Raw genomic sequence first — 26,058 nt, 5'->3', positions numbered from 1 at the left:
TGGATAAGGGCTTCAGCCAAATACCACAGTTCAATTGTCATAGTATCTAAGGTCATAGTCATGCAAAGCTCAGTCTGATGCCAGGTCCAGGTCCAGGTTGATATTAGCTAGGCTCTTTAAGGTAGAATAGAACATGTAAACTTGTACTTTCTTAGACAGACTAAGAACATTTGAGTAATTCAGATTTTTCGCTCGGATCTTGACAATTCACCTGTGACCTCTATCAGTCTATAATGCGGACAAATGAAACGCCACTCCATTGTTGTTTTGCTGCGCTGCTGCTTCTGGCTGATGATCGAATCCAATGTGATCCAGTGTTAAAATGTGATTAGAATTGGGTTTGTACAGATGCGTCTCAGTCTGGATTTCAAAGTATACTTTGCATTACTAGAAACATGACAGATAATAGCCAAGTCGAATCCAGAGAGACCTCCATCTCTCCTGCTTCCACGTATGAAAGCAGAGACGTTGTTAATGAGGAGGCTGGTCACTGGAAATTGATCTGTTTAAAGAAAGCCCCACTGGACTGGAAATGACTGCTCCATGTCATTGCAAATATGGCTGCAGACTTGCCTATAAGGACTTTGATGTAAACATCTTCATCAGTACCACATCAACCCATGCTGGTTTATTATGTCTGGAAAATCTGATCTGATTACTTGAAAGTCTGAAAGTCAGATCTGATTTGAGAAATGAATCCAATTTGCCTGCAGTCTAAACATAGACTCAAATTTGAGCCACTTCAGTCTGGTAACATGAACATAGCCTAAGGTGATGAATTGGTATTTTTTGCTCCTGGGCTCCCCCTACAGTTGGGATGTGTAATGAACTTTTATACCACTGCTGTAAATACAAATTACACGATGAGCAGCCTCTCATAAACTGATGTGGCACAGTGATATTACAGGATTTTAAACAATTATGATTCAGTTATGCAGCATTATGTAGTTCTGCCGAGAGGTCTTGTCCAGCTCCACCAAACAATGTTTGATAGTGCAGTAGCAGCGTTTCGGCCTGGAGTGGCAATGACAGAGACGCCATTCTCCTCATTACAGTCAGTGGAGGCTTAACCTGATTCTGAAACTACTATTTTAAGGTAAAATCTTACACCTTAAAAAAAAGTGTTACTGCTTGTTTTTTGATTGTTAAAAAAATCTGCCTTCAAGCGCTAAATTAATAAATATACATGTCCTGTCTGGTCGGCTACATCTGGGAAAGTGTAAAATTGTGTAACTTTGGTTCATTTTCCATCATGATTGGGAGGGTTAATTGCCTGTGACCTAAACAGTTCACTGCAAAAGTAGGATGTTGGTATAAAAACTACAAAAGAGCATAATTTTGCTCATGGCGCCGAGTTTTATCATTTCTCAGGCCCTCCTGTGCGTAATTCATCTCAGAAAGGCCAATGAAGCTGGTGAACAGGGAGGGAGAGTCCTTCCCTTTGGCTTTTTCATGACTGCATATGGAACCAATGTAGAATGATCACAACAACCAGATGCTCGGCTTGCAGCAAGCTCCGAAATTGATTGTAATTTCACACAAAAATATTTGCAAGTGTACTCAGGCAGACACACACATGCTCGTACTGACACACACACACACACACACACACACACACACACACATACACAGGACTGAATTCTGGTGTCAGCAAGAGTTTGTGGCAGTACCAAATCTGAGGCTTCTTCCTGTGCTGTTCCCACAGGCAGAAGCACATGTCAGCTGCGGGCTGTTTACTTCTGCATCTCCATTTTCCATCGTGTGTGTTCTTGTGTATGTGTGCGTGTGTATGTGTGTGTGTGTGAGGAAGTAACACATCCTGTTGGACTAAAGCTACCACCGGCAGTCACATATCACTTAACAGCGTGACCTTCATGGTATCTTTAGCAACCAGGCAACATGAACGAAGCACCCTCAGCAACATCACTTTTCCAAGAGGGACAATAAAAGAAAGAGCCCCGCATTCCGAAGTGCTTGGAAATTAGCAACTGTCTTATTTGCCCCAAAAATGAATTGGGAATTACATGTTTTCACAATTTCTCTGTAATTAAACTGTCAGTTTGTCAACCAAGTAATTTAGAGTGGTTCGGTTTGGAATCCGTCGTTCTAAAGAATGTTTCCGTGTCAGAACTGTTCACAGAGGTGGTGATAGGAACCAGACGTCCACCCATCCAAATGTTAATACTGAAAAAGATGACAAATGGCTAAGGCATTGTTTTCTGATAAAAAGGTTTTGGAGTGCAGGTCCTTGTAAGTCAAAATAGTCCCCCAAAAACACCATTATACCATTACCAACATGTAGGTTCACTTGCGGTTTTGGATAGTAAATAAAATAGCTGTATATTTGTGTTGCAGACATTGTGACACCCTGGTTCAGTTCACCACCATTGTAAAGGAACCCAAATTAGTACCCAGTCAACATTCAGCCGTGGAATCAACTTTGCAATCACACACATGACCGCTGTTAAATTCACATTGAACAGATGAAAGTGAGTTACAAAGACGAGCAACAGAGTCACTGAGAGATGGGCTAACACCACGCCGTGCCAAATTAGCAGCTTCATAGTTATGCTAAGCTAAGCTAAGCCATTCTGTGTGGCTCTGGGCCGTCACTGTGATGTAAGCCAGCCAGTAAAAACAGAGCTTAACTTTTTTTTTCACAAGCCCTCCGTAAAAAAGAAAAAACTGTGTTTCATTCAGAGACAAAATAACAGGGTGGTAAATAGACTTGTAAAACGGCATCTCAGCTTTTTTTTGGCCCAAACAAATAATTTTATACTTTTATGGAAGGCCTGTATGGTTAGCCCAACTGGGAACCAAAAAGTTTTGTTCATGGGTTCCATGTTGGTCCCACATATGGATGCCCACCAGGGTCCCACCAGGGTAAGTGATGGGACCAGGAGGGGTTAAGCATGGGCCCCATCTGGGTTGTACACTGCACATGAGGCCTGGTTGGAACTTGTATGAGATTCTACACGTCTAAAGAGGTGTTCCAGAGTACAAGTGCAACAGACTACAGGAGCCTTGTCTTTTCAGTAGCTACACTGAAACGATTGGGCGTCAACTTTCATTGTCAGCAGTAATGAACTGTACGTAATTTCAACATTAATTCAGCTAACAGACATTCGCTGGGTACGTTTCTTTACGCCAAACCCTGAGTGTCCATCTCAGCATCTTTGTGTTCACAGCTTACACAGTGCTACTGCTTCATTGCTTTTACTGCAATACCAAATTCACTGCAGTGGTATGCAACAGTGTGTGCCAGATGTTTGTGATTTTAAAACCACAGGTGAGCCCTAATTTATGCTCCAAATCTAATCAGTGTCAGATAGCAAAGCCTTGTCTGTCCACCAGACCTTCTCAGACCAGCTCAGTTACTTCCCCTGAAAGTTGCTAATCCCAAACATCAGATAAAACACAAAAAGGGGGGGGGTGATCTGAGTCAACCTGATTTAGGTTGACTCAGATATTCAGATATTCCTTTTTTTCTATGAAAGTTGGAGCTTGTGCTCCAGTTGGACTAGCTTTAGAAGGTATCGAATGCAGCTAAACAGGTGGATTTCCACCAACTATGACGAGATAAGCTTTTCTCATTCCCGTTGCTGAAGGGTAGAAACCTGGAGGTTCTCTCAAATATATTTTATGCAGATCCTAAGAATGAACTTGAGTTTATCCAAAAACACTGACCAAGACTCTGCAGTTTGTTTAAGGCCTATGATATATTTGTCTTTAAGTACAATAACTTAAAAAGGAATACCAAAATGCAATTTGGCACAAAGAAACGGCAACATTGACACAATGTGTTTAACATGCAACTGAACATGAGAGAAGACACAATTAGAATTTGCTATCTCGCCGCCGCCACCACCTGCGCAGAGGCAACTTCCTGACATCAATAAGGATTAAACCAGCTGATCGACATGTATCATAAATCTAACTGTAGTAATAATGCCTAAACCTTAAAATATGTTGACGAATAGTAACCGAGAGCATACTATGCCTTTATAAATATACACAAATTGCACTCACACAGACATCCGTCACACACCTAGAGCGAGAAACATATTTACAGTCTCCAAGTGTGAGCAGGTTCCTTTCCAGCATATGAACATTAGATTGAAATGCCCTAAAGAGAAACATGAGGAACCATCAAAAGCGCCTGTATGTTCCAGACATATAGACACGCTGAATAAGGCCTCGATTTAAAACTTTCACCAGACCTTAAAAAACGTAAACCTGTGTACTGTATGCTGGCTGTAAAATCAGTGAAGTGAGGGAACTGTTCCCTTTCAGGTGCAGCCGTGCTAAACTAGTTTAGACTCTAAACTGTACTAAAGATGTTCTAGATGGAGATGGAGATTATGTGGAATGGCAACTGTGGTAGTTTCATTTGGTCACATCTATCAAGGTCTTGTTTTTACAGTACTCTGCAAGAAGAGTGCCCTTCATTTCATTCCATTTCATTTCTTGTCAAAAACAGCCATCAAGTCATCAAGTTATTGTACAGACGTTTCTGAGATGAGATATAAAAACTAAAACTCTAAAAACTGTGCAAGAACTGGCAGACCACCCGAACTGTCCCCGTCTTTCCTGCCTATCCTTCCACTGTGAGAAGACGACTCTACACTCTGGGACGTGGAGCTTATCAAGAAGTAGCCCTTACTAAGAACTTCTGCTTAAACTGTTGAAGCTGTCTGAACAGTAGACAGAAGAGTCTAGACTTCAACATCATTGGCTAAGTTGCACCCATTGCTGATACAGATGTGCAAATATACACACACAGCTTGTCTAGTCTCTGTAGAGATGTACTGCCAGTAGGATAAACATAAACCTAATGGCACCATGTCTAATGCCAGGCATGGGCTAGATGCGTTTAAAGCCCCTCAGCACTGAGCTGTGTTCTCTGCAATGATGGTGGTGCTCCACCCAGTACATTTGGGAAGATGTGGGTAGTTGGGGATGAGATGGGGTGGTAATCGCCCCATCCTGACCTCACTAATGCTCTTGTAGCTGATTGTCTGATTCAGTCCTCACAGCAAATCTAGTAGAAAGTCATTCCTGGACAGTAGAGTAAATAAGCAGGTGTCCCAATACTTCTCTCCATATAGCGCATGCTCCCTGCTTTTTCCCTGACACTAAAAGAGAAATAGCTTGTACTTAAAGGTTGTTTTGACTGGAAATGAAAGAAATGGATGTTGGTCTCTGACTTTTGCACAGTACTGTACAGTATATTATCAGTTTAGTCCATAATCAAGACTATCCATATGTAGTCCATAAGTAGTGCTAAAGAAACAACTCAGAGTGGAGCGGGAAATGCAACCATCCAAAAAACACATGGGATAGTTCTGAATTGATCTGAGCTGTGGATGGTCCTTCGCATTACCAGTCGGATGCAGTGAAATTCCCATGTGCTTTAGTATATAGGCTTTAAGACATAACAGCCTGGAATGCATCAGTGCATTCCATAAGTGTGGTTTTCCTTGCTGTGGTTTTTCTCTGTCTCATTTGAAAATATAAAGTCCGCTTTTCAGAAACATTGCATTTCAAACTGTCAAGTGCGGAAACAACAAAGAACAGATGGAGTTTCACAATCAACACACCCTCAGTATAGAAACCAGAACTTTTTTTTCTGAATCTCAAAGAACTTCCTTTCACTGCCAGAGGGAATGTAATCCACATCTTAGCTCTTGTAAAGACTCGAGTTTCCATGTGCTGTCCTGTTTAAGACTGGAAAAACGCAGCTGGATGGATGATGCTTTCATCGGAATTAATTGGTGGAGGGAAGAGGTGATGTAGGTGCTAGCTTCCCTCTGTATTCCTTTGTGAACAAGAATCCCATCTTCCTTAAGAAATCAATGAGGTTATTGTTCGTTGGCTTGAGAGCAAATGGCCTCTTGGTGCCAAAAGGATTTCTGAGATACAATCAGAAAAAAGATCCCAACTGGGACATCTGAACATGATGTTCTTGTGGTCAGGTCCTCTGAGCGCTTCTAAGAGTCAAAGGCTCATGCCAGCGGCCTCCTCACATGTACAGGTTATCTGACCGAAGGATGGTGGCTTCCATGTTGTGGAAGCTCTTGCCATTCAGTGTCTCCATGTGCCCGTCGATGCTGTAGCAACGGTGCACTTCTGTCATGGAAGAGGCTGTGTAGTATGCAGAGCGCAGGGCTTCCTGGTTGGAAAAGGTGCCGCCGAACTGGATGCGGTACTGGTTCCAGTGCCGCCGTAACACGCCTTGGACCTGGAGACCAAATAGAGATACAAGGTTTGGTCTGGGGGGGCAAGTTTGGCTCAGATGACAGATGAATATGGCCATGTGATGACTGAAAATACCCCACTGTGGGACTAATAAAGGATTATCTTATTTTATCTTATAATAATAAGTTCTTTTGGCATGATTTTAAATCAAGCGGTCACTAAAACTGAGTTTGTTATTACAGTGACTCACCTCTCCGTTAAAGAAGCAGAAGATTGTTGCCACCAGGAGACCCTAGAGTGTGGAATGAAAGTGCATAGATTAGACTAGAGAATATCATCTCAAAATCAGAATACACCATGTGTCCCAATGTTTATGGACACTCCTTCAAATGAATGCATTCAGCTAATTTAAGTATATGTCTATTGTTAAGTACTGCCAATATAATAGGAATCTCTGGAATAGATTAACATGAACCTGTTGGCACCACCGTGCCTAATGCCAGGGCTAGAGCGGTATGAAGCCGCCAACATTAAGCTGTGGAGCGTTGAAACTGTGTTATCTGGAATAAAGGTGCTCTATCTAATAGTTTTATGTGGTGATCACCCAACATCCTGATCTCAGTAACACTCTTGTCAATGAAAGCAATCACATCCACACAGCAATCTTCCAGAATCTAGTAGAAATCCTTCCCTTGACAGTAGAGACAGTTACAGACAGAAGCAGGAGGCACTCTTTTTTAATACCCTTTAAAAAAAGATTTACAAAGAAACAGTGAATGAGCTTGTGTCCCAGTACTTTTGTCCACATAGAGTACTCACTCCTGAATGGTCCTCTCTACTTGAGCAGTCATGAGCAGCCTTAAGTTCTAGGCAGAGACCTCACAGTACAGTTTTTCTTCTCCTAAAGCCATTCTGAGTAGCGGCTAATGAAACCACTAAGCTTTAGAGGGCTGTTTTTAATCAAATCACCTAAGATAAGCATTTAACAGTAGTTTCACAATCAGCACACAATCCAAACAGACACAAGAATGTATTGTCTGAAATGACAAAGAACTTCACTGCCAGAAGGAGTGTGTGTGTACTCCACATCTTTACTCTTGGAAAGACTCTTGGTCTCCTGTGGCATCCTGTTTAAGTTCGGAAAACAAAGCTAATGCTTTCATCAGAGCTAATCTGGGCTCCAGTGGTCCAGTGGACTAAGGTGCTGCCCCTATGATTCAAGGATCACTGGTTTGAATTCTGGGTCATGTTAGTTGGCTTCAGAGTGATCGGCCTGTTCAAGTGCATCTTGGTGCCAAAAGGACTCTGAGATACAGTCAAAACAAATCCCAATAGGGACATCTGAACATGATGTTCTTGTGGTCAGATATTATATATATAAGATATATATATAAGAAAAAAAATAAGCTTTAAAATAAACTGGTTTGATTGAGGACCACGTAATAAGAACATCTACAAGTGGGCTATTATGCTTAAACTACACTCTACCACCCAACAGGTCTAATTGAATGTACTGTTTTGCAAAAGGCATGAACAGGTACAAGATCAGCGTTCAGAAGCTTGATAAATATTGGCTATTGTGGACAAAAGTATTGGGACACCTCATTCACAGTTTCTTTCAAAATCAAGAGTGTTAAAAAATAGTTTTTCTATCTTGTCAAAGTAATGAGATCAAGATGTTGGTTCATCACCACCCTACCTCATCCCCCCCTAACTCCCCAACTCATTCCAAAAGTACTGGATGGAGCACCAGACATCATTCCAAAGAACACAGTTCCACTGCCCCCACAGCTCAACGCTGGAGGGCATTTATACCCCTCTAGCACATGCCTGGCATTAGGCATGGTGCCAAAAGGTTTGTGTTGTTTATCTGATCCAGAGAGTCCTATTCTATTTGCTTCTGTTTCTATATACTTCTCTACAGGGTGTGTGTATTTGCACATATTTGCAATGAGTGCAGCTTAATGTAGCTGAATGCATTTATTAGAAGACTCCATTCAATCCAGCATTTTCTGATGATATCAGGCCACTAAGTTCTGATCTTGGATATCTGGATGTATTCTTGGCAATACATCCAGATATCCACTGGGGACAACAGTTACAACAGTATTCAGGGAACAGAGCATGCTAGATTAATCTTTAATCGTAACTCATTGGTAAACAGGCATGAAGGACAGAACAAAATTCATCCTCTTTACTATCAATAAGAAACGTAACAAAGTAGACCTGCTCCAGAGTGTTGTTTAAGAGGCGGGTTATTGGGACGGTACCCCAGTGGTTCTCAAACTTGTCCTCAGGGCCTACAAATGGCCCCCTGTGAATTAATCTGGATCTGGAAAAGCACAAACATGTGGACCCTCTGGGGAGCCCTGATGACTGGTTTAAGAACCACTGTACGCAGTTGGGTCTTCAGCAGAACAGAACAGCAGCCCTCAACCAAACCATCTATCTTCAGTTTTACAACCAAGTTGGTTCTCTTGCAACTGAAATCGAGCAGTTCTCACCTGGTAATTCATCAGGATGTTCATCATGTACTCGTATATTTCGAAGGAGAGACTCCCCTCTGGTTTATAGGGCAGCAGAACGAACTGGATGCCCAGGAGTGGCACCAGGATCAAGGTAGCTCTCACAGCCTTCATATAGAGGCTGGATTCCGCCTGGTGGGTCACCTTCAGCTTGGTGATCAATACTCTGACGATGTTCAGGAGGAAGAACAGATTGACCTGAGCAAATCACAGATAATGAGAGAGACAGAATTAAAGTATGAGGGAGAGCTTGTGCATTTAAAGTAGGTCTAGGCCCTCAACTTTGCCCAGCTCCAGTCCTGGAGGCTCACTTGCTCATTTGTATATTTTCCCTTGCATTTAATGTCTGGTAATGAACCTTCTTGGGCTGAATCAGGTGTATTGAGGTAGGTGTATTATGAAATGTTAGCCTCTTGATAAATAATATGGATAAAAGTGGGACACCTGCTTATTAATTATTTCTTCCGAAATCAAGGGTATTAAAAAGAGTTTATCTTGCTTTTGTTGAAGTAACATGGAGAGCTTTTTATCAACATGTGGAACATTGTTCCAAGGATTTTATAGCATTTACACATTATTTGGGATAGCATTATCTGGAAAAGCATTCATGCCTTTCAATAAACACAGAAAAAAGCATTGTTACTTGACTTGTAATTAGTAGTTATACTGTAATGGGTAGGAATGCATTAAATGGCATAGAATGCATTCGGAAAAGATATGATTAGTTTCAGGTGAGTGTTGGCACTCGTTTATTTCTCTCTGAGGTTACACAGGAAATAACGTGAAGTCATACACATGGTAAATGCTTTCAAATGTTTCAAAGGTTTTATTTACAGAGGCAGTAAACACTGTCAGATCTCATGTCCAATCAAGGAACCACATTAGCCTGAAGGAAATCAGTGTATACGATTCTCACAAAAGATAAGGTGCTGCTAACCACTTCTGGGCGGACCGTCTTCGGGCTTTGGGTTTGGTGTGTTGTGGATTTGTTGTTTTTCTAGTACTGAATACCTGTATGTTTCAGGGAATCGTGTATTTCATATTATGATATATACCACCGTATTTCTGAAAGGGTGCAGATCTTGCCAGTGCCTTTATTCATGCGTTTTTGTCTGTAATCATTGTAGATGTGTTTTGTTCCCATTGCTGGGCTTATCTCCTGGTTCTGACCTGTTGGTGCTCATGGATGTCTGAGGTAAGGTAACTTGCTCTGCAGAAGTCATAAAGGGGATTGCTTTAGAGCTAACGGCTAGGTTTTATTTGTAGTTATTTTGTGAGTATATTGGTGTGCAGTGGCTTAATCAATAACTGTGCTGGAGGAAATAGTTCCACAACATCGAGCTGTTCCCAACTAACTCAATTAAGAACAGCTAACAAATCCATTCAAATTAGATTTCTAGCACAAACACAAAGGGAAAGGGCAAAGGAGAAAGGGAGGGGGAGGAAGAGGGCAAAAGAGAGAGAGCACTCACCAGTAAAGCAGCACAAATGGGCCCATGGATAATATAAAGCAGAGATGTATTGTGACTGATCCAACAACTGCAATGAGGAGAAAACAAGATGCAGATTTTCACATTGTTACACTCCACTCTCAATGCCATAACAGAATGACTGTGTATTCCTGATTTCAACAGCTCAGCTGGTCTCTTTTTGTGGCTTCAATGTGTTTCACTAGCACATAAACTTACTTGTCGTTGAAGTAATAACTTCTGGCTATGGCGTGTATCAAAGCCGGAATGAGAGGAAATCCTGAAAAAAAACACACACACTCTCAGTCACATCAGTTGTGGACCAAACAGTTAAGCCATCAAAGCAGAGAAACAAGAAGTGCACATGACCAACGTACCCCAGCCCAGAAGATAGTACCACATCAGGTGCTGCTTCTCTGCAAATACAGCCACCACAATGAGTGTGTGTAAGTAGATCCCTTCGCACAGCATCCAGAAGTACACGCACCCAAAAGCATACAGGTGGATGAAGGTGGCCACCTTACAGCTTACCTGGAGGCAATAACATAGACACAATGTTATGTGTGTGTGTGTGTGTGCATGTGTGTGTGTGAGCAGACATATCTTAAAGTGTTATTTGGAAAGATTATATTGTCCCCTGTGAAAAAATAACAGTCTGGCTAGTTTAAGATGTTCAAAGTAGTTTTAGTACATCAGCTAGGTCAAGTTGGTTTTTCTGGTAGACCACTTAAAGCAGGGGTGGGCAACTCTGCTCTAAGGGGTGGATTCATGCACAGTACTTTTCCTGCGCAGGCACACCTGATTCAACTCACCTGTAAATTGCAGGTTTAGTAGGTCTGTTAGAGCAGAGAACTCAGCAAACTGTGCTGGACTACAGCCCCCGTTGCCCACCCCTGACCTAACTCAAACAAAAACACACCTTATGCTGCTCGAGCGGCAATGCAGTTATGAATTTGTATTAGCCTTATCATTAATGAATATTTAATAAACCAAATGGTCATAGTGTTGATTTAGGTGCATGGCAATGAAAATGTGGACTACTCACTGGGTTTGCTTGTATTAACTCTTGGTTGTTGACAACAGCAGTGAACCAAATGATGGTTATAATCGAGTTTAAGACAAAGGAGGAGAAAAGGTTCTTATGGAGAGTAATCCTCTGGCAACTTAAGCTCCTGGAGGACGAGAAAGTCAGTGAGTATGTGTGGAGTAACATCACAGGTTCTTAGTCACTGTTGTGCAAAAAGAAAATGGACCAGCATCACTGTTGACTTACTTGAAATAGAAAAATATTCCCAGAGAGGCGCACAAAAATATCAAGGACAGTCCATGACCAATAAGACCCAAATAGTAGAGGTTTATCGCCACCTAAAAGAAAAGAAATCCATAATGCATCAATAATCCTTTACTTATAGACATTTAGCATGTGCCCTTGAATCTGAAGGCAGTGTACACAGAGCCTAGTATCTGCTGTGGATCTCTGTGTATCCCTGAGTTTAGTTACGCTGACCTTACAGTAGCAGTTGTAGGACAATGTCAATTCCAACTGACCTGTCTGTGTTCGTTGATTAACTTTTTACAGCTTGTGTAATTGGTCCACGTTCGATTGCTCTCAGGGTGGATGAACCAATAACCATCCTCGGTGCAGATTTTCGAGGCCTCCTCTGAAAAAACAGCATATAGACCAGCGGTCAAAACTTTGCAGTCCTGCTCACTGCGGGGTGGCTTTATATGCCTCTCGCACACACCTGCCATAAGGCATGGTACCAATGGGTTCATGTTCATCTGCTCCAGAGAGTTCTATACAATTAGCAATACTTCTCTACAGTGACTAGACATGCTGTGTGTGTATGCGCATCTGTCAGCTATATGTACATGGACATGTATATGGACTATATGTAGACATAGGAGTGAAAGAATACCTGAGGTGTCAAAGTCATGGAAGTAATCTGGGCAGTGTTGAGTTGCAGTGAGTCCAGTCTGTATGTAATCCCAGCACAGCCACCCATCCCACGTGCGGTTACATGACGGCTCCTCTGCAGCCACAAACAGCACAATACTTTCAAGATTGGATTCACGCAGACTCGTCATAGACGTGTGGACAGGGCAGAAAAGGAATTTTATAGGACATTAGATTAGGGAGAAGAAGCTTCAGGCATGTTCCTCTGCCAAAACGTCAGTAAATTCAGGTACTTTTTTACATTTGATTCCAATTAAATATTTCTTTTTTATTAATCCAACAACTGAATTCAGCAAAATCAGCTTATGCTGACTGTAACCCTTTTAACAGAATGAAAATGTGTGATGCTATCTGGATCCTAACACCACCACTGTGAGCACTTTTCTAGAATGATGCGTTTCACACCAAACCACCCCAAATGACTTTGTCTGCATTTATCGTAATGATTTACACATGCAGATATAAAAAATGGTGGAATTTCACATTAGGAGAGGCAATCATGCACTGTAGCTCATGCATACTCACTGACACATAAACCTGATTTACGCCAGCTGGTGACAAAAACCACAAAGCTCAATCTAGACAAACACTGACGATCTTCAGCGTTTCTGTCAAACAAATGTCTGCCTGGAAATGGCTGGAGCCGTGCCATGGGTCACAAATATATAGTTGAGTGTTTGCAGATGAACAATGCATACTGTCGGACACACCCGGCGCAACATACAATGACATTCCAATGAGTCAGTTGTTGTTTACCCATCACAGCAAGGAATCATCCGAAGAGTTTGTGTGCCAGTCATTAACTGTGTGCAGTGCCCGTATAGAGTTAACAGCTGCTCATCTCCATTATTTACCTTACTTATTGTTCTGTCTGTGAGCATTGGGGCATCGTCGGCCAAGTGACAAATATCTTTTAATTGAGACGCAGTAAACACAACCTCTGTAACTAATCATCAAAAATTTAGATGGCCTGTAAAAATAATTGGACAGAGTTACAGAGTAACACCCTATTTGGCAGAAATCACTACTTAGCAACTAACAGTTTTTGCAGTTGGAATTTTTTCCCACTCTTTTTCATAGAAGGCCTCAAGTTCTGAGATAGTTTTGGGCTGTCTTTCTGCCTTGCTTGTTTAAGGCCTATCCACAAATGTTCTACTATATGTAGAGTAATGGACTGTAAGGGCCTTCACAGGTAAATGTTGTATTAGCCAATGCCACTGGTGGCTACACAACACCAACGGATGATAGATTAATGCGTAACAATTGGCAAGAGTACTATTTTGACAGTCCATCAGTCCATAGCACTTGCTTCCAAAACTTATCTGGCTTGTCTAGATGTTCTGTAGCATACTTTAACTGTTGGGCTTTGTGAGGAGTGGAAAGGCGCACCACCACTTTGACTCAGTTGATCTATCCGCCATTGGTAGTCCAATAGTATCCAGGTAGTCATATTGGGATATGGGGGTTCTGATTAGCCTTTTTCACCAGCATATGATCAGTTCTCTCAGACAGTTTTTTGGTCTTCCAGATCTCAACTTGACCTCCACAGTTCCCCTGAACTACCCTTTCTTAATAATAGTCTATACTATAGAGGGTGGAAATATCTCTCATGCGACATCACCATGCAACAACAGTATGGTAATGTACATGAATACATACACATGAACTCATTTAGCAGGACCACTAAATATCCTTAAAAATCCTCTTTTCAGTTTCCTAAATAAGGTGGATACCCGTGTGTCCTCAGTGTCCACTTCTTTTAATGGTCACCCTAGCATTTGGATAAAATATTTTAGGGTGATAACCACCATACATTTAACCAGGTGTGTCCAAAACTTTGACTGATACTGTATATCAGTGTTAAAGGCTGATCTGTCCAGATGGTCCTATTTAATTGTAATTGACTGTAGTTTGAGGGTATGTGCACAAAATTGTGCAGCTAACTCTATAATTAGGCCCACAGTCTAAACATTTACCTTTAAATAGCATTGTACAAGGAAATACTCTAAAATGTGGATGTTTGGAGTTCTTACCTTTGTAACTGTGGTAATCTTTCGTAATCTTCTGGTAGCATTCAAACTGTGCCAACACAATCTTGTTTTGGGTGACATCCAGGGCGCTTTTAGATTTCTCCTGAGTGTCATTCTTTGCTGAAAGGGCTACTATAAAGAGCTGCAGGGATTACATAATAGATTTTACAATAACATAAACAAACTTGCATAAGCTTCATATTTCTGTGTAAAAATGTGGCTCTAGTTCTTCCAGGGAGTTTAGCATTAATGAAGACTCCTACCTCGCAGGTTGTGGACAGTAATAGAAACGAGATGGTCCATTTTCCAGACATGGTTTGTATACTCTCTGACTCGATATCACAATGTTGCCTGTTTTTCACCTGAAAATAGGAGAATAGAACTTAAACAAAAATTCCTAGAACAATAAACTATTCAACATCACAAATCAAAAATATTGGGACACTAGTTCATTCACAGGGTGTTAAAAAAAGAGTTTATACTGCTTTTGTTGAAGTAACTGTCTGGAGTACTATCCAGGGAAGGTATTCTACTAGATTCTGAAGCATTGCTGTAAAATTTGATTGCATTCATCAACAAGAGCGTTAGTAAGGTCAGGATAATAAATGAGCACCACCCCACCTCATCATCAACTCCTCAACTCATCCAAGAAGTACTGGATAGAGCACCAACCATTATTCCACAGTGCACAGTTCCACTGCTCCACAGCTCAACTATAGGTGGCTTTATACCTCTCTAGCCTACATTTGCTATTAGGCATGGTGCTAACAGGTTCTATCTAGGTTCAAGAGAGTCCAGTATCCCATATTTTTCTGCTCCTGGCCAATACATACTTGCTACTACAATCATTTACAAATGCTCAAAGTATGTTGTGCCTTGTGTTGTGTCCATTCTGGTGTAGCTCTAGCCTAATGATTTACAGCTAATCTCAGCTGAATCAGAACAGATCTGAATACGATATATTAAGTATAACCAAATATTAATGAAATGTATGTGTGTGATCATACATATAGTATATTTAATTCCATAAAATATGTGGTGGGTCACAAGATAAACACTACCTTTGGCATGAAAAGTTTGGGAACCCCTGCTTTAGACAGATGGACAAATGGACAAAAACAGCACGTTTCTGATGGTTCACTATAGTAAAAGTAAACTTCCAAGTTTCTCTAAGCAAATGGCTTGGGATCTATCAATGCATTCTTCAAGCCAGGACTGTGGCAATGGAGCCAATGGAGGCCAAGTGGAAAGAATCCAGGCCTGTTTGACATAACCGTTCAGTCTGTCAAGGGACCCCCAACCACAACACAAGGGAAGCAAGAATATCCTGAGACACACACTACAACACTCACTGCGCCTGCTTTGGCTGTGGAGGACCAGGCCAAGGCCAAATTTTAAAGAAAGAGAAAACAACACATTGTCTTTGTGCTGTGATGACTTTTGCCTGTGAAGACCTGCAGTTTACCATGAGGGTGAAAGGCTATAACGTCTCTAGGAAACACCTCAGTGGCTGCTATGAGTAATGTAGCAGTACTGTTGTAGGCTTCGAGGAATCTGATTCACACTGTTAATCTATACCAAAATAAGACATACTTCAAAAAGGGTAGTGCCATCAAATAACTGCTTTTGGTTCCTTAAAGAACAAAAAAGATTTATGAATGGGAATAACTTTTTCAAAGTCTAAGAGCTTTACATTACATTAATTTTATTACAACTCACTCATACACTCACATCTCATCAGCAAAATTGGTTCTCTAAAGATCCACTGAAAACTTCTTCAGGACACCAAAGGTTGTTCTTCCATGGCATCCTGCAAATACCAGAACCCACACTCTTAAAAATAAAGGTGCCATAAATAGTTCTTTGAGAACAAAAGGCTCTCAAACAGGTCCTTAGGGACCCCCAAGTGGTCCAAATATTTGCTCCAACCCAACTCGCAACACATATGGACACATAAAAAATCTGGAAGGTCTGGGTTCAGTGAGAATCACTGCTACAGAAGATGCTGTAGTCCCTAAAAAATATCTTTCAGTGGATGGTTCTTCAGAGGAACATTTTTCTAAATCTGCCAAGGGGTGGATATATTATACAGCAGCAAGTGAAAGGTCAGTTCTTGAAGGTGATGTGTTCAAAGCAAGAAAAAAGGCCAAGCATAAGAATAAGAGGTATTTTAGCAAGAGCTAAACTGTGATGGCTAGACAACTGGGTCAGAACATCTCCAAAACACGTCTTGGTGCCAGACATAACAGGACACCTTCAGAGCTCTTGTGGAGTCCATGCCTCAAATGTTCAAGGGGGACCTCCTCAGTATCAGGCAGGTGGTGCTAATGTTATGGCTCATAGGTGTAGGAGTGTGACGAACCTTTTGAAATCGGAAAAATCCTCCTTAAAATGTTATTTAATGTTCTCGTAAGAACCATTACACTCTCACCGAACATTACCACTATGTGAAGGTTTTTGCAACCTTGGTTTTAGGGAACTAAAATTGGTTCTTCTCTGGCATCAATCCCAGAATCCTTTGCAGCACCTTTAGTTCTAAGACTGTTGTCCACTAAAACCCATTACAGTTCATTTACTATAAATATGCCATTTTTAGCTAGAGCTACAGCTTCAGGAAACACTTAAGAGTAATATTTCTTCAGGCTGTGATTCTGTGGGACTCACAGACCCACACAGACCCATTTTTTTCAGCGAACCTTCACAGAACCTGGTTAACCACCACAAGGCTGTAAAACATCTCTGACATGTTAGTGGGTCTGTTGTTGTTTTCCTATTTTAGTCAGGACCTGACAGACTGGCTGTGGTCAAGGGGACGAGACACCGTGTGATTCTTTTGTTCGGCCTCGAAACATTTCCTGCTCGGACAGGGAACGAAACCAGATGACGGGGCTCATGTGGAAAATTATCCGACGGCCTTTTGCCTTTATGGAATGGTAAAGGACACGCTTCCGAGAAGTCCAGGCAGACATGCTGAATTAATAAGAGTTTTTTTTTTAAACATCCATTTAGATGGGAAACACGTTTAAGCAGGAAATGCCACTCCTTGTGGAGACTTTGATCATGGTAAGATGACAAGAACATCTTGCAAAGAAAAATAACCTGTGTTCCGATTTTTAGGAAGTTTTCTTTCTTTAGCTTAACGCTGTTCCTTTTTTTTCAGCTTGTGGCTTTATTGTGGTAAATCAGTGGTTCCACTTCAAAATCCGGCTCATGGTTTTGGACAACCCGCGGCATTTGATTTCACAGGGTTAATAATAAAATGGTGCTGAAAACCATATGTGGTGTCCATCCTTTTAAACCTTCCTTCCTGCCTTCCTTCCCTCATTCCTTTCTCAGCATCTCTCGCTGACAGCGCAGAGCAGGAGAGGTGCATCCGTACTAACAAAACGGCATATGATCTAACCAGAGTAGCTTTATTGGCCTGCTGTGGCTCTTTTGTCTGAGTGCACCCTTGCTACATGTCTCAGATGGAAACTAAATCTCCTAGACTGAAGTCTTTGAAATAGTCTTTCTTTAGCTCATGCTGTCATTCCAGTTAAGTCAATACAGGAGGTGTGCACTCTTGACAATAAAGTCATCAAAGGGAACCCAAAAAAGGGTTTTATGGCAGTGATTCCCTAAAGAACCATGATTTCCTAAAGAACCTTCCAGGCTGGTTTTGTAACTGAGATAAGACTTTTTAAAGTAAAAAAAAAAACACCAGCTGCATGTAAAGGCTTCATACCAATGAAAGTTTTCCTAGAACTGGACCTCCAAGTCCAACTCCATAAACTCATCCTAAAAGTAATGGAGCACCATCATTCCAGAGAACACAGTTCCACTGCTCTGTATCTCAGTGCTGGGGGGCTTTAAACCCTTCAAGCCCACGCCTGGCATTAGGAATGGTTCCAATAGGTTCATGTATATCTGCTCCAGAGAGTCCTAATTCATTGGCAGCACCTCTCTACACAGCTGTTTCCAATGGCTGGTTCTTTTTGTAAATCAAATACCAATGTAATTTCCTAGAACTTCCAAGCCACCCAGGAACCGTTATTTTCAAGAGTAAAAAGTTCTTCTTAAGGTGGTTCTTTAGTAAAAACTGGATTCAGTATAGACCCATGACCACACAAAGAGCCTTCTGAATTGGTTAAATGGTTCCACATACATAAGGAATACCACCAAAGAAAGTTCACTATGGTTTCTACAATAGGGTCATAGAACCATTTTTTCTACACTACAATACATGAACTATGGGGTATTGGGACAGCATTGAAATCAATGGTATAAAAAGAGTTTGCATTCAGCGATAAGAGAATTAGTGAGGTCAAGGTGTTGAATGATCACCACCCCACCTCATCTCCAACTCCCCAACTCATCCCATAAAGTATTGGATGGAGCACCATCTATCATTCCAGAGAACGCAGTTCAATTAAGCTGCTCCACAGCCTAATGCTGGGGGGCTTTATACCTTTCTAGCCCATGCCTAAAAGGAATCCTTTTTGGCATAGGGTGTGTACAGAAGACATGCATGTTTATTGATTATTTGTCACCACTACTTTAAAACTAAAAGGTTCCTAACAGGTTCTTGCTGTTCTAGAAAAAAGTATATTTGGAGATTTCTAAACCTTAAAGAAGGTAATATAGCTATTCTATGCCAAAGTGTTTTGAGTGTACAACCTCAGACAAATCTACACTCTGCCACAGAAGAACCAGTTTTGGTTATCTATAGAATCTGGATCCTTAAAGAAACCATTTTTGTAAATGAGATGTGTGAGTGAGAAGAACCCTTTCAAAGTTAAAAGGAAATAAAAACCCATCGTTTGCTATCTTATTTCTGTATTAGCTTCTGTAATTTCTGTATGTTTCTATAAACCTTTAAAAGGTTCTTCTAAACAAAAAAAAATCTCTTAATAATAATAATAATAATAATAATAATTAATTCCACATTAATAATTTTCTTTAAGGAACCAGAGGTGGTTCTGCTATGGTATTGCTCAAAGAACTCTTTGTGGCCCTTTTCTTGAAAAGCGTATCCTTCACCTCCAATTAGTCTTTGAGAAAGCAGCGAGGATCAGTTTCTGTAAAAGTATGCGTAGAGCCAAAGCTTTATGAAGTAGCCAATGAAAGCTGTCATGCAGATGAGGTCTGCTTTTCACTGGATGAGAACATGATAACTACTGGATCCGACTGTTTTGTGGTTTGTTTTTAAATTAAAACCTCAGCATGTTTGAAAATGTCACCAATGTCAACTAAGATGTCCATTACTGGGTTCTCCCTCCAGACATCCAGGTTTGGGAATTTTAGGCCCAAGAGTTGGAGTATAGTAAGCCAAGATGGAAACCTTTGAACTTCAGTCCACACGGGCACTGTATGCCCAATTACAACAGGACAAGAGTTTTACACTTTTAAAAATAAGGGTTCAGTAATAATATAATTAATATATCAGTAATATTATAGACAAACCAGGTCTGGGTTCCCTAAAGAGTCAGGAACCTTTTAAAGGTTTGAAAGACCTTCACCTGATGCACAGATTCTTTATCCATTTAAAGATTCCTCACACTCACACATCTCCTACAATAGTGGTTCTTTAGGGAACCAAAAGTGGTTCTCCACACCTCTGTAATGATGTAACGATTTTAGAAAGAATCAGAAAATTGGTATTAACATCACAGCAGTACAACCGAATGTAGCCTCTAGATTTACCCCATCTGTGTAAGTGAACACACACACACATACTAAAGGTGCACGTATTTGTCACTGTACAGTGTGGACTGTACAGCGAAATGTGTCCTCCGCATTTAACCCATCTGGTTAAACACACTCACACACACACATGTGTTAGGGGCAGTGAGTACACACACACACACACACCCAGAGCGGTGGGCAGCCAACTCCAGCGGGTAAAGGGCCTTGTTCAAGGGCCCAACAGTGGCAGCTTGCCGAGCCCGGGAATCGAACCCACAACCCTGTTATCGATATCCCGGAGCTCTAACCGCTGAGCCACCACTGCCCCTTTTAAACTACTAGTGACTAGGGGCAATGAAAACACACGGTGGGTAGTCAACTCTGAGCTTGGGGAGCAAATGGAGGTTAGATGTCTCACTCAGGAGTGCCTCAGTCATGAATGTCGATGGAGGATAAAGAGCATTTCCTTTACCCTCCCCCCACCCCCTCTTCCTGACAGTCCAGGGGATTGAACCAAGGACCTTCCGGTACCAAACTCGCTTCTCTAACCTTTAGGACATGGCTGCCTAAAAGAGCTTAAGAGCTTAATTGTATAGAACCTAGGATTTTATACCACAGAAAGGTTTTTTTTTCCTGGAACTGTACATCCAAAGACCAAAAACCACCCAGGAACCATATTTTTTGAGTATAAGGGAGGTATTTTAGGAGTGTATGAGTGGAGGTAGTTTATTGATGGGTTCTATGAAATAAAGAACCAACACCAGTAAGAAACCTTTTAAAGGCATACATTTAAGCCTGACTTAATGGTTCTTCATATGCATGGAAATACCCTAAAAATGCTTGGTGCTCTATTCAATACCTGGACAGTAAAGATAGTTGCTCAAATGCAACAAAAGCAGGATAAACTCTTTTTCAAAACCCTTGATTTTGGAAGAAACAATGAATGAGCAGGTGTCCCAATACTTTTGCCCACTTAGTGTATTTCTTGTATGTGGTTCTTTAACTGGCCTTCCTCTTTGAAGTTTAAAGGATTTCCACATAATGGAACAGTTTTAGAGGGAACCCTTAAACTGGTATAGAACCTTTACATTACAGGCTCTTTAAACCTGGAAATGTACTTTACACTAAAAACCTCTTTAGGACATCAAAAGGGTTTTTTCTTTTTCTTCTTTTTTTTTTATTTTTTATAAAAGTACTAGAACTGGCCACCCCTGGCACAGAATCCTAAATAAATGAGGCGTTCAAACCAGAGGGAAATGTTTCAGGTAATTATTCCACTCTGTTATTGTATTGTTATTGTTGTAATGTAGCAATGGCCGCTCCGCGATATGGAAGTCTTTCCATATCTATATTGGGATTTCCTTGGGTGTGCTCGGGGTCACACCAGGAAGCTTAAAGGCGGTGACTTGTTTGTTTTTCTTTCAGCAGTCCAGCTTCTCTTAACAAAACAGTGAGATCTCAACTATAGTCTGCTCACACATGGCCTGATCAGGAAAGCCCTGACCAAGCCTAAGTGGATTCTTGAGACTTGACAGGAAAGCATGACCGAAACCTGTGTATCTCAATCCAAGAACCAACAGACAGTGTTAACAAAAAAAAACAGCAAGCCCATGAAACTGATCCACCCCTTCTGAAGAAAGAAGTCCAAGACTTGCTGAGGTGGATTTGGTTTCCCATGACCATCGGCCTTTAGTCCTCAGCTAGATATTATTAAAGATAAGCTTGAAGACAAGTAAAGACTTCAGTGTATTGAAACATGCCACATCAGATTGAATGGCTGGACACCGGCAGGCTGGATGAACTGCAGCACTTGGTAGAAAAACAAAGCACTGAAACATGATAACATCTTGACCTTCCTGGAGAGCCTAAGGAGTTTATGGGATGTTAAGTTCCCAGTAACACTCTCTCTATCTCTCCCTCTCCCTCTATCTATCTATCTCTGGGCCCTGGCCCCTGCCTGGTCACTCTCCAGCCATTAAATCAGGAAGCCCCTGTCATGCGCGCTGACAGTTTGTTTAACTTATGTCCGTTTGGGAAACACCCATGGATATCAAACCAAAATTTTCCACTTTACACCCACAGAGCTATAGACTACAGCAGACAGCCTACGCTGTGGATACTGTGGATACCTAATGTGTAGAAATGCATGGTCCATACGTGTACAGTAAACTTCCACTATATGGACAAAAGTTTTTTGACATCTGTTAAAAAATAAGAGTTGATCCAGCATTTGTTGGAGTAATCTAGAGCTTTCTATTAGATTCTGGAACATTGTTGTGAGGTTTTGATGGCATTCAGCGACAGGAGCATTAGTGAGTGTTAGTGTTGAATGATCACCACCCCACCTCCTCCTCAACAACCTAAACGTCCCAAAAGTATAGATGGAGAACCATCATTCCACAGAACACAAATCCACTGCTCCACAGCTCAACGCTTGGGGGACTTTGTACCCCTCTAGCCCATGCCTGGCATTAGGCATGGTGCCAACAGGTTTGCGTTTATCTGCAGGGACAAGATAAGCTATGTGTGTGCGCATTTGCACATCTGTGTCCGTAATGGGTGCAACATAAATTAGCTGAATGCACCAGTTCTCCATCCAATGCACCCTATGTATTGCAAAAGACAGAAAGCGAGGAATGTAGTCTTAATCTCAAACCCTAATCCAGTTCTAGTCACTGTCCAGTCAAAACCTGGTATCTCTGAAATGTTTACAAGTTTACAAAAGAAATTGAAGTCATTTCTAAGTTACACTCCTGAAACCCTCATAAAGGTTCTTTAGATAGGTCTTTGAGGGATGCCATAGAAGAACCACTTTTGGTTCCATTTAGAATAATGCTTGTATAAGAGATGTGTGAGTGTGAAGAACCTTTAAATTGGTACAGAACCAAAGAATCATTTAAAAGCTAAAAATTCTGAACTGTGAAGTGTGCACGGGTAAATGACTCAGCTTTGAACTAGATTATAATCATCAGTGTAAACCTGGATTATATGTTCATCTAAATTCAGACTGATCCATTCTACCCTTTACACAGATAACAAGCAGCATATCTTAAAAACTGCAGCAGTGTCTGTTCACTTCAGCCTGTTGGTGTCAAGATCTTTTAAAATGGACAAAGTTTCAGTGAAACCAACAGAAAACCTGATACTGTCTTTTGATAGCCAAGGTAAGGTCAGCCACACTGTAGCTATAATCTAGAGCCATTAGACTGAGCCATTCTACTCTTTATATCGTCGCTGTTCAATGAAAACCGTGTATCTCCAATATCAATATCTGGTGACAGGAGAAGGCAAAAATGGTCTTAACTCTGAACAGAAGTCAATGTAAAATAAGAGATTATTCCAAGTCATTTAGAGCATTTCTAGTGGTCCATTCATCCAGAATTATTTACACCATGTACAGCAGAGCAGCTCCAGGGTTTAAACGACGGAGAACACTAAGAACGCACAAAAATGGAGATACATGGTTTTACATTGGACTGCAGGAATATGCACATTAATATTTTCTTCTAACCTACACATCAAATCCTTTACTGACATACAACCCGTCCAACCCGAGTGCTGACAACTTCATTTGTGTTGATCTTGGTTTAGTCTGATGCTATGCAGCGACTTTTCAGGAATTTCAAGGTATTTGAGTTTCACTGGAATTAATAGAATCACTGTTTAGCTCTACACAGCCTCTCTAATGCAGGGTAAGATTAGCTAATTTTGCCCCCTAGAAACAGATCAGAATACAGTTCTGGGATAACTACGCTGGGTCACTTTACTTGGATAGCAGGATTTGTAGGTAGCACATAGCTCCCTACATACAGGGTTAAGATTAGGACTAAGTTTAGCTTTAAGATCAAGGTGAGGATAACGTTAAAGTTTTGGGTTGAGGTTATGGTTAAGGTTAGGATTGAGCTATGGTTAGGTTAAGAACCAGAGTGAGAATTAGGTTTAGGTTTTGGGCTGAGGTTAAGTTTAGGACAAGGATGAGGATTAGGTTTAAGATATGAGTTGAGGTTATGGTAAAGGTTAGTGTGGTTGTGTTAAGAACTAGGACGAGAATTAGGTTTAGGTTTTGGGTTGGAATTATGGTTAAGGTTAGGTTTAGAACAAGGATGAGGATTAGATTATGGTTAGGATTAGGACCCAGGTTAGATTTAGGACCAGGATGAGAATTTGGTTTAGGTTTTGTCTTGAGATTATGGTTAAGGTTAGGTTTAGAACAAGGATGAGGATTAGATTATGGTTAGGATTAGGACCCAGGTTAGATTTAGAACCAGGATGAGAATTTGGTTTAGGTTTTGTCTTGAGATTATGGTTAAGGTTAGGTTTAGAACAAGGACGAGGATAGGTTATGGTTAGGATTAGGACCCAGGTTAGATTTAGGACCAGGATGAGAATTTGGTTTAGGTTTTGTCTTGAGATTATGGTTAAGGTTAGGTTTAGAACAAGGACGAGGATTAGATTATGGTTAGGATTAGGACCCAGGTTAGATTTAGGACCAGGATGAGAATTTGGTTTAGGTTTTGTCTTGAGATTATGGTTAAGGTTAGGTTTAGAACAAGGACGAGGATAGGTTATGGTTAGGATTAGGACCCAGGTTAGATTTAGGACCAGGATGAGAATTAAGTTTAGGTTTTGGGTTGAGATTATGGTTTAGGTTAGGTTTATAACAAGGCTGAGGATTATGTTATGGTTAGGATTAGGATTAGGATCCAGGTTAGATTTAGGACCTAAGTGAGGATTAGGTTTTTGGGTTGAGGTTTTGGATGGAGTCAGAATCCACATTCTTTAAAGGGCTCCTCAGCGGTTCTTCAGTCTATATAGAACCATGTACTTTATTGAACAACCATCTGAATGCATAAATAGCTCTTTACATTATCTACAAAGATTCTGCTCATACTAACCATAAGGCAGGCAATCTCTAGGCTATTGTACGGGAAGATATATACGTGGAACCATTTCCAAAAGGTCCATTTAAGAACCCATATAGGCTAGAGAATCCTTTAGCAGGTAGAGAATTTCAGTTCTTTCAGCTGGCATGGTTATTTATTTACTAAAGAACCCTAGAAGAACCCTGATTTTAAGAGTATAGCTATAAAGAGCAATGTAGTCCAGTGTACTCTGCTTTCTCACTGTTTGTGTAAGTGTCTAGAACATGGAGCTCAGGATCTAAAGCCAGTGTGACAGTGTTTGCCCATATTTCGTAACTTCACTCTAAACTTCCTAAAACTTGGGGAACCTTAATTTTAACTCAACCAGTGGGAAAGTAAAGCGTGCTTTATGGAGCCCATCACCATCAGCAGTTTACTGTCAGTTTACTTGTCAATCTCACCAAATTGCCTTGAATGACCAAATCATTAACACCACTTCACTGTGAATCCCCTCCTAGTCTCAACCCTGGTCTGAACACAAGCGAATAAAACAGTAAAAGCTACTACCAGCAGTTCCAGTAGTGTCTTTTGAGCTCAGAATGAAGTTGTCCTCTTCATATCATCTCTTGGTTGAGTCCCATTAGAAGAACAAGCACAGACACACTCGCACCCTCACTCGCACCCTCTCTCTCTCTCACACACACACACACACACGCGCGCGCACACACACACACTCTCCAGCTCGTGCTGAATTCGGCGCTCTGAGGAGCTAGTTTGTAAAACACGGCGCACAGACCAATGGACGCGAACCCACAGCTCTCACGCGCCTTCTTTGTTTTCCCACTCGTATTTAGACAGAGCCCCGCCCCCTCGCTCTGCGATTGGCTGACAGGCAAGAGTGGGTGTTGTCTACGGCTCCTGTGTTCTGTGTATGGTGTTGGTGGGTTTGGCCTTTTCTGAGAATATTCAGGCGCGCTTGGCTTTATGTTTATGAGACAAGCGGCTCTACTTTTCGCTCTAGACTTTATTTAAACAAATTCATTTATTAATTATGAATTAATTTCCTGGACTGCTTTGCCGATACTTAAAACCACTCATTATCCTTAGCATTGTACTTCTGAGTAATACTGTAATAATAAGCTGGCTGGGACTACTTTCACACCCCCTTCAGCACTGTTCATTGAGGAATGGATTTAAGGTAACTCTGTAGTGTCCCTCCTATAGATTAAAGCAAATATGATGCCAAATTAGGATTCCTTAGGATCAGCATATAAATACTGTGTAAATTACCATCTATATAGTCAGAGCAGGTCCATGGCGTTCATTGAATTCACCTCATGCCAGTATCGCCCT

At 41.1% G+C, this 26,058-nt stretch overlaps 1 protein-coding gene across 2 annotated transcripts; it reads right to left on the bottom strand.

Moving 5' to 3' along the window:
- Positions 1 to 3,700: 3,700 nt before the first annotated feature.
- calcrlb (calcitonin receptor-like b) lies at positions 3,701 to 25,500 on the bottom strand. 2 transcript variants are annotated; one of them, XM_072683630.1, is made up of 13 exons: positions 25,273 to 25,500; positions 14,443 to 14,541; positions 14,183 to 14,321; positions 12,112 to 12,225; positions 11,741 to 11,853; positions 11,466 to 11,557; positions 11,238 to 11,364; positions 10,570 to 10,723; positions 10,412 to 10,472; positions 10,196 to 10,262; positions 8,703 to 8,921; positions 6,449 to 6,490; positions 3,701 to 6,241 (listed from the first exon to the last, which is right to left on the bottom strand). In XM_072683630.1, exons 2-13 carry the CDS (start codon positions 14,491 to 14,493, stop codon positions 6,023 to 6,025), a joined length of 1,398 nt encoding a protein of 465 aa, XP_072539731.1. In that variant the 5' UTR covers positions 14,494 to 14,541; positions 25,273 to 25,500; the 3' UTR covers positions 3,701 to 6,022. The 2 variants fall into 2 exon arrangements, with proteins under 2 accessions (XP_072539731.1, XP_072539732.1); XM_072683631.1 differs by having other exon boundaries at positions 25,277 to 25,500.
- Between the last annotated feature and the right edge of the window lie 558 nt (positions 25,501 to 26,058).

This window comes from Salminus brasiliensis, chromosome 7 (genome assembly GCF_030463535.1).
Source record: "Salminus brasiliensis chromosome 7, fSalBra1.hap2, whole genome shotgun sequence".
In the NCBI taxonomy this organism is placed as follows: Eukaryota; Metazoa; Chordata; class Actinopteri; order Characiformes; family Bryconidae; genus Salminus; species Salminus brasiliensis.
The sequence above is the reverse complement of the archived record's forward strand: the minus strand, read 5'-3'. Positions and strand labels throughout refer to the sequence as shown.

What these genes read in the sequence shown, in the direction of transcription:
- calcrlb (XM_072683630.1), bottom strand. Translation starts at nt 14,493, where the DNA reads ATGTCTGGAAAATGGACCATCTCGTTTCTATTACTGTCCACAACCTGC. An exon ending in CCATGACTTTGACACCTCAG is followed by an intron (nt 11,854 to 12,111) that starts GTATTCTTTCAC and finishes CTGTTTTTTCAG; the next exon opens with AGGAGGCCTCGAAAATCTGC. An exon ending in AGTTAATACAAGCAAACCCA is followed by an intron (nt 10,724 to 11,237) that starts GTGAGTAGTCCA and finishes TATTGCCTCCAG; the next exon opens with GTAAGCTGTAAGGTGGCCAC.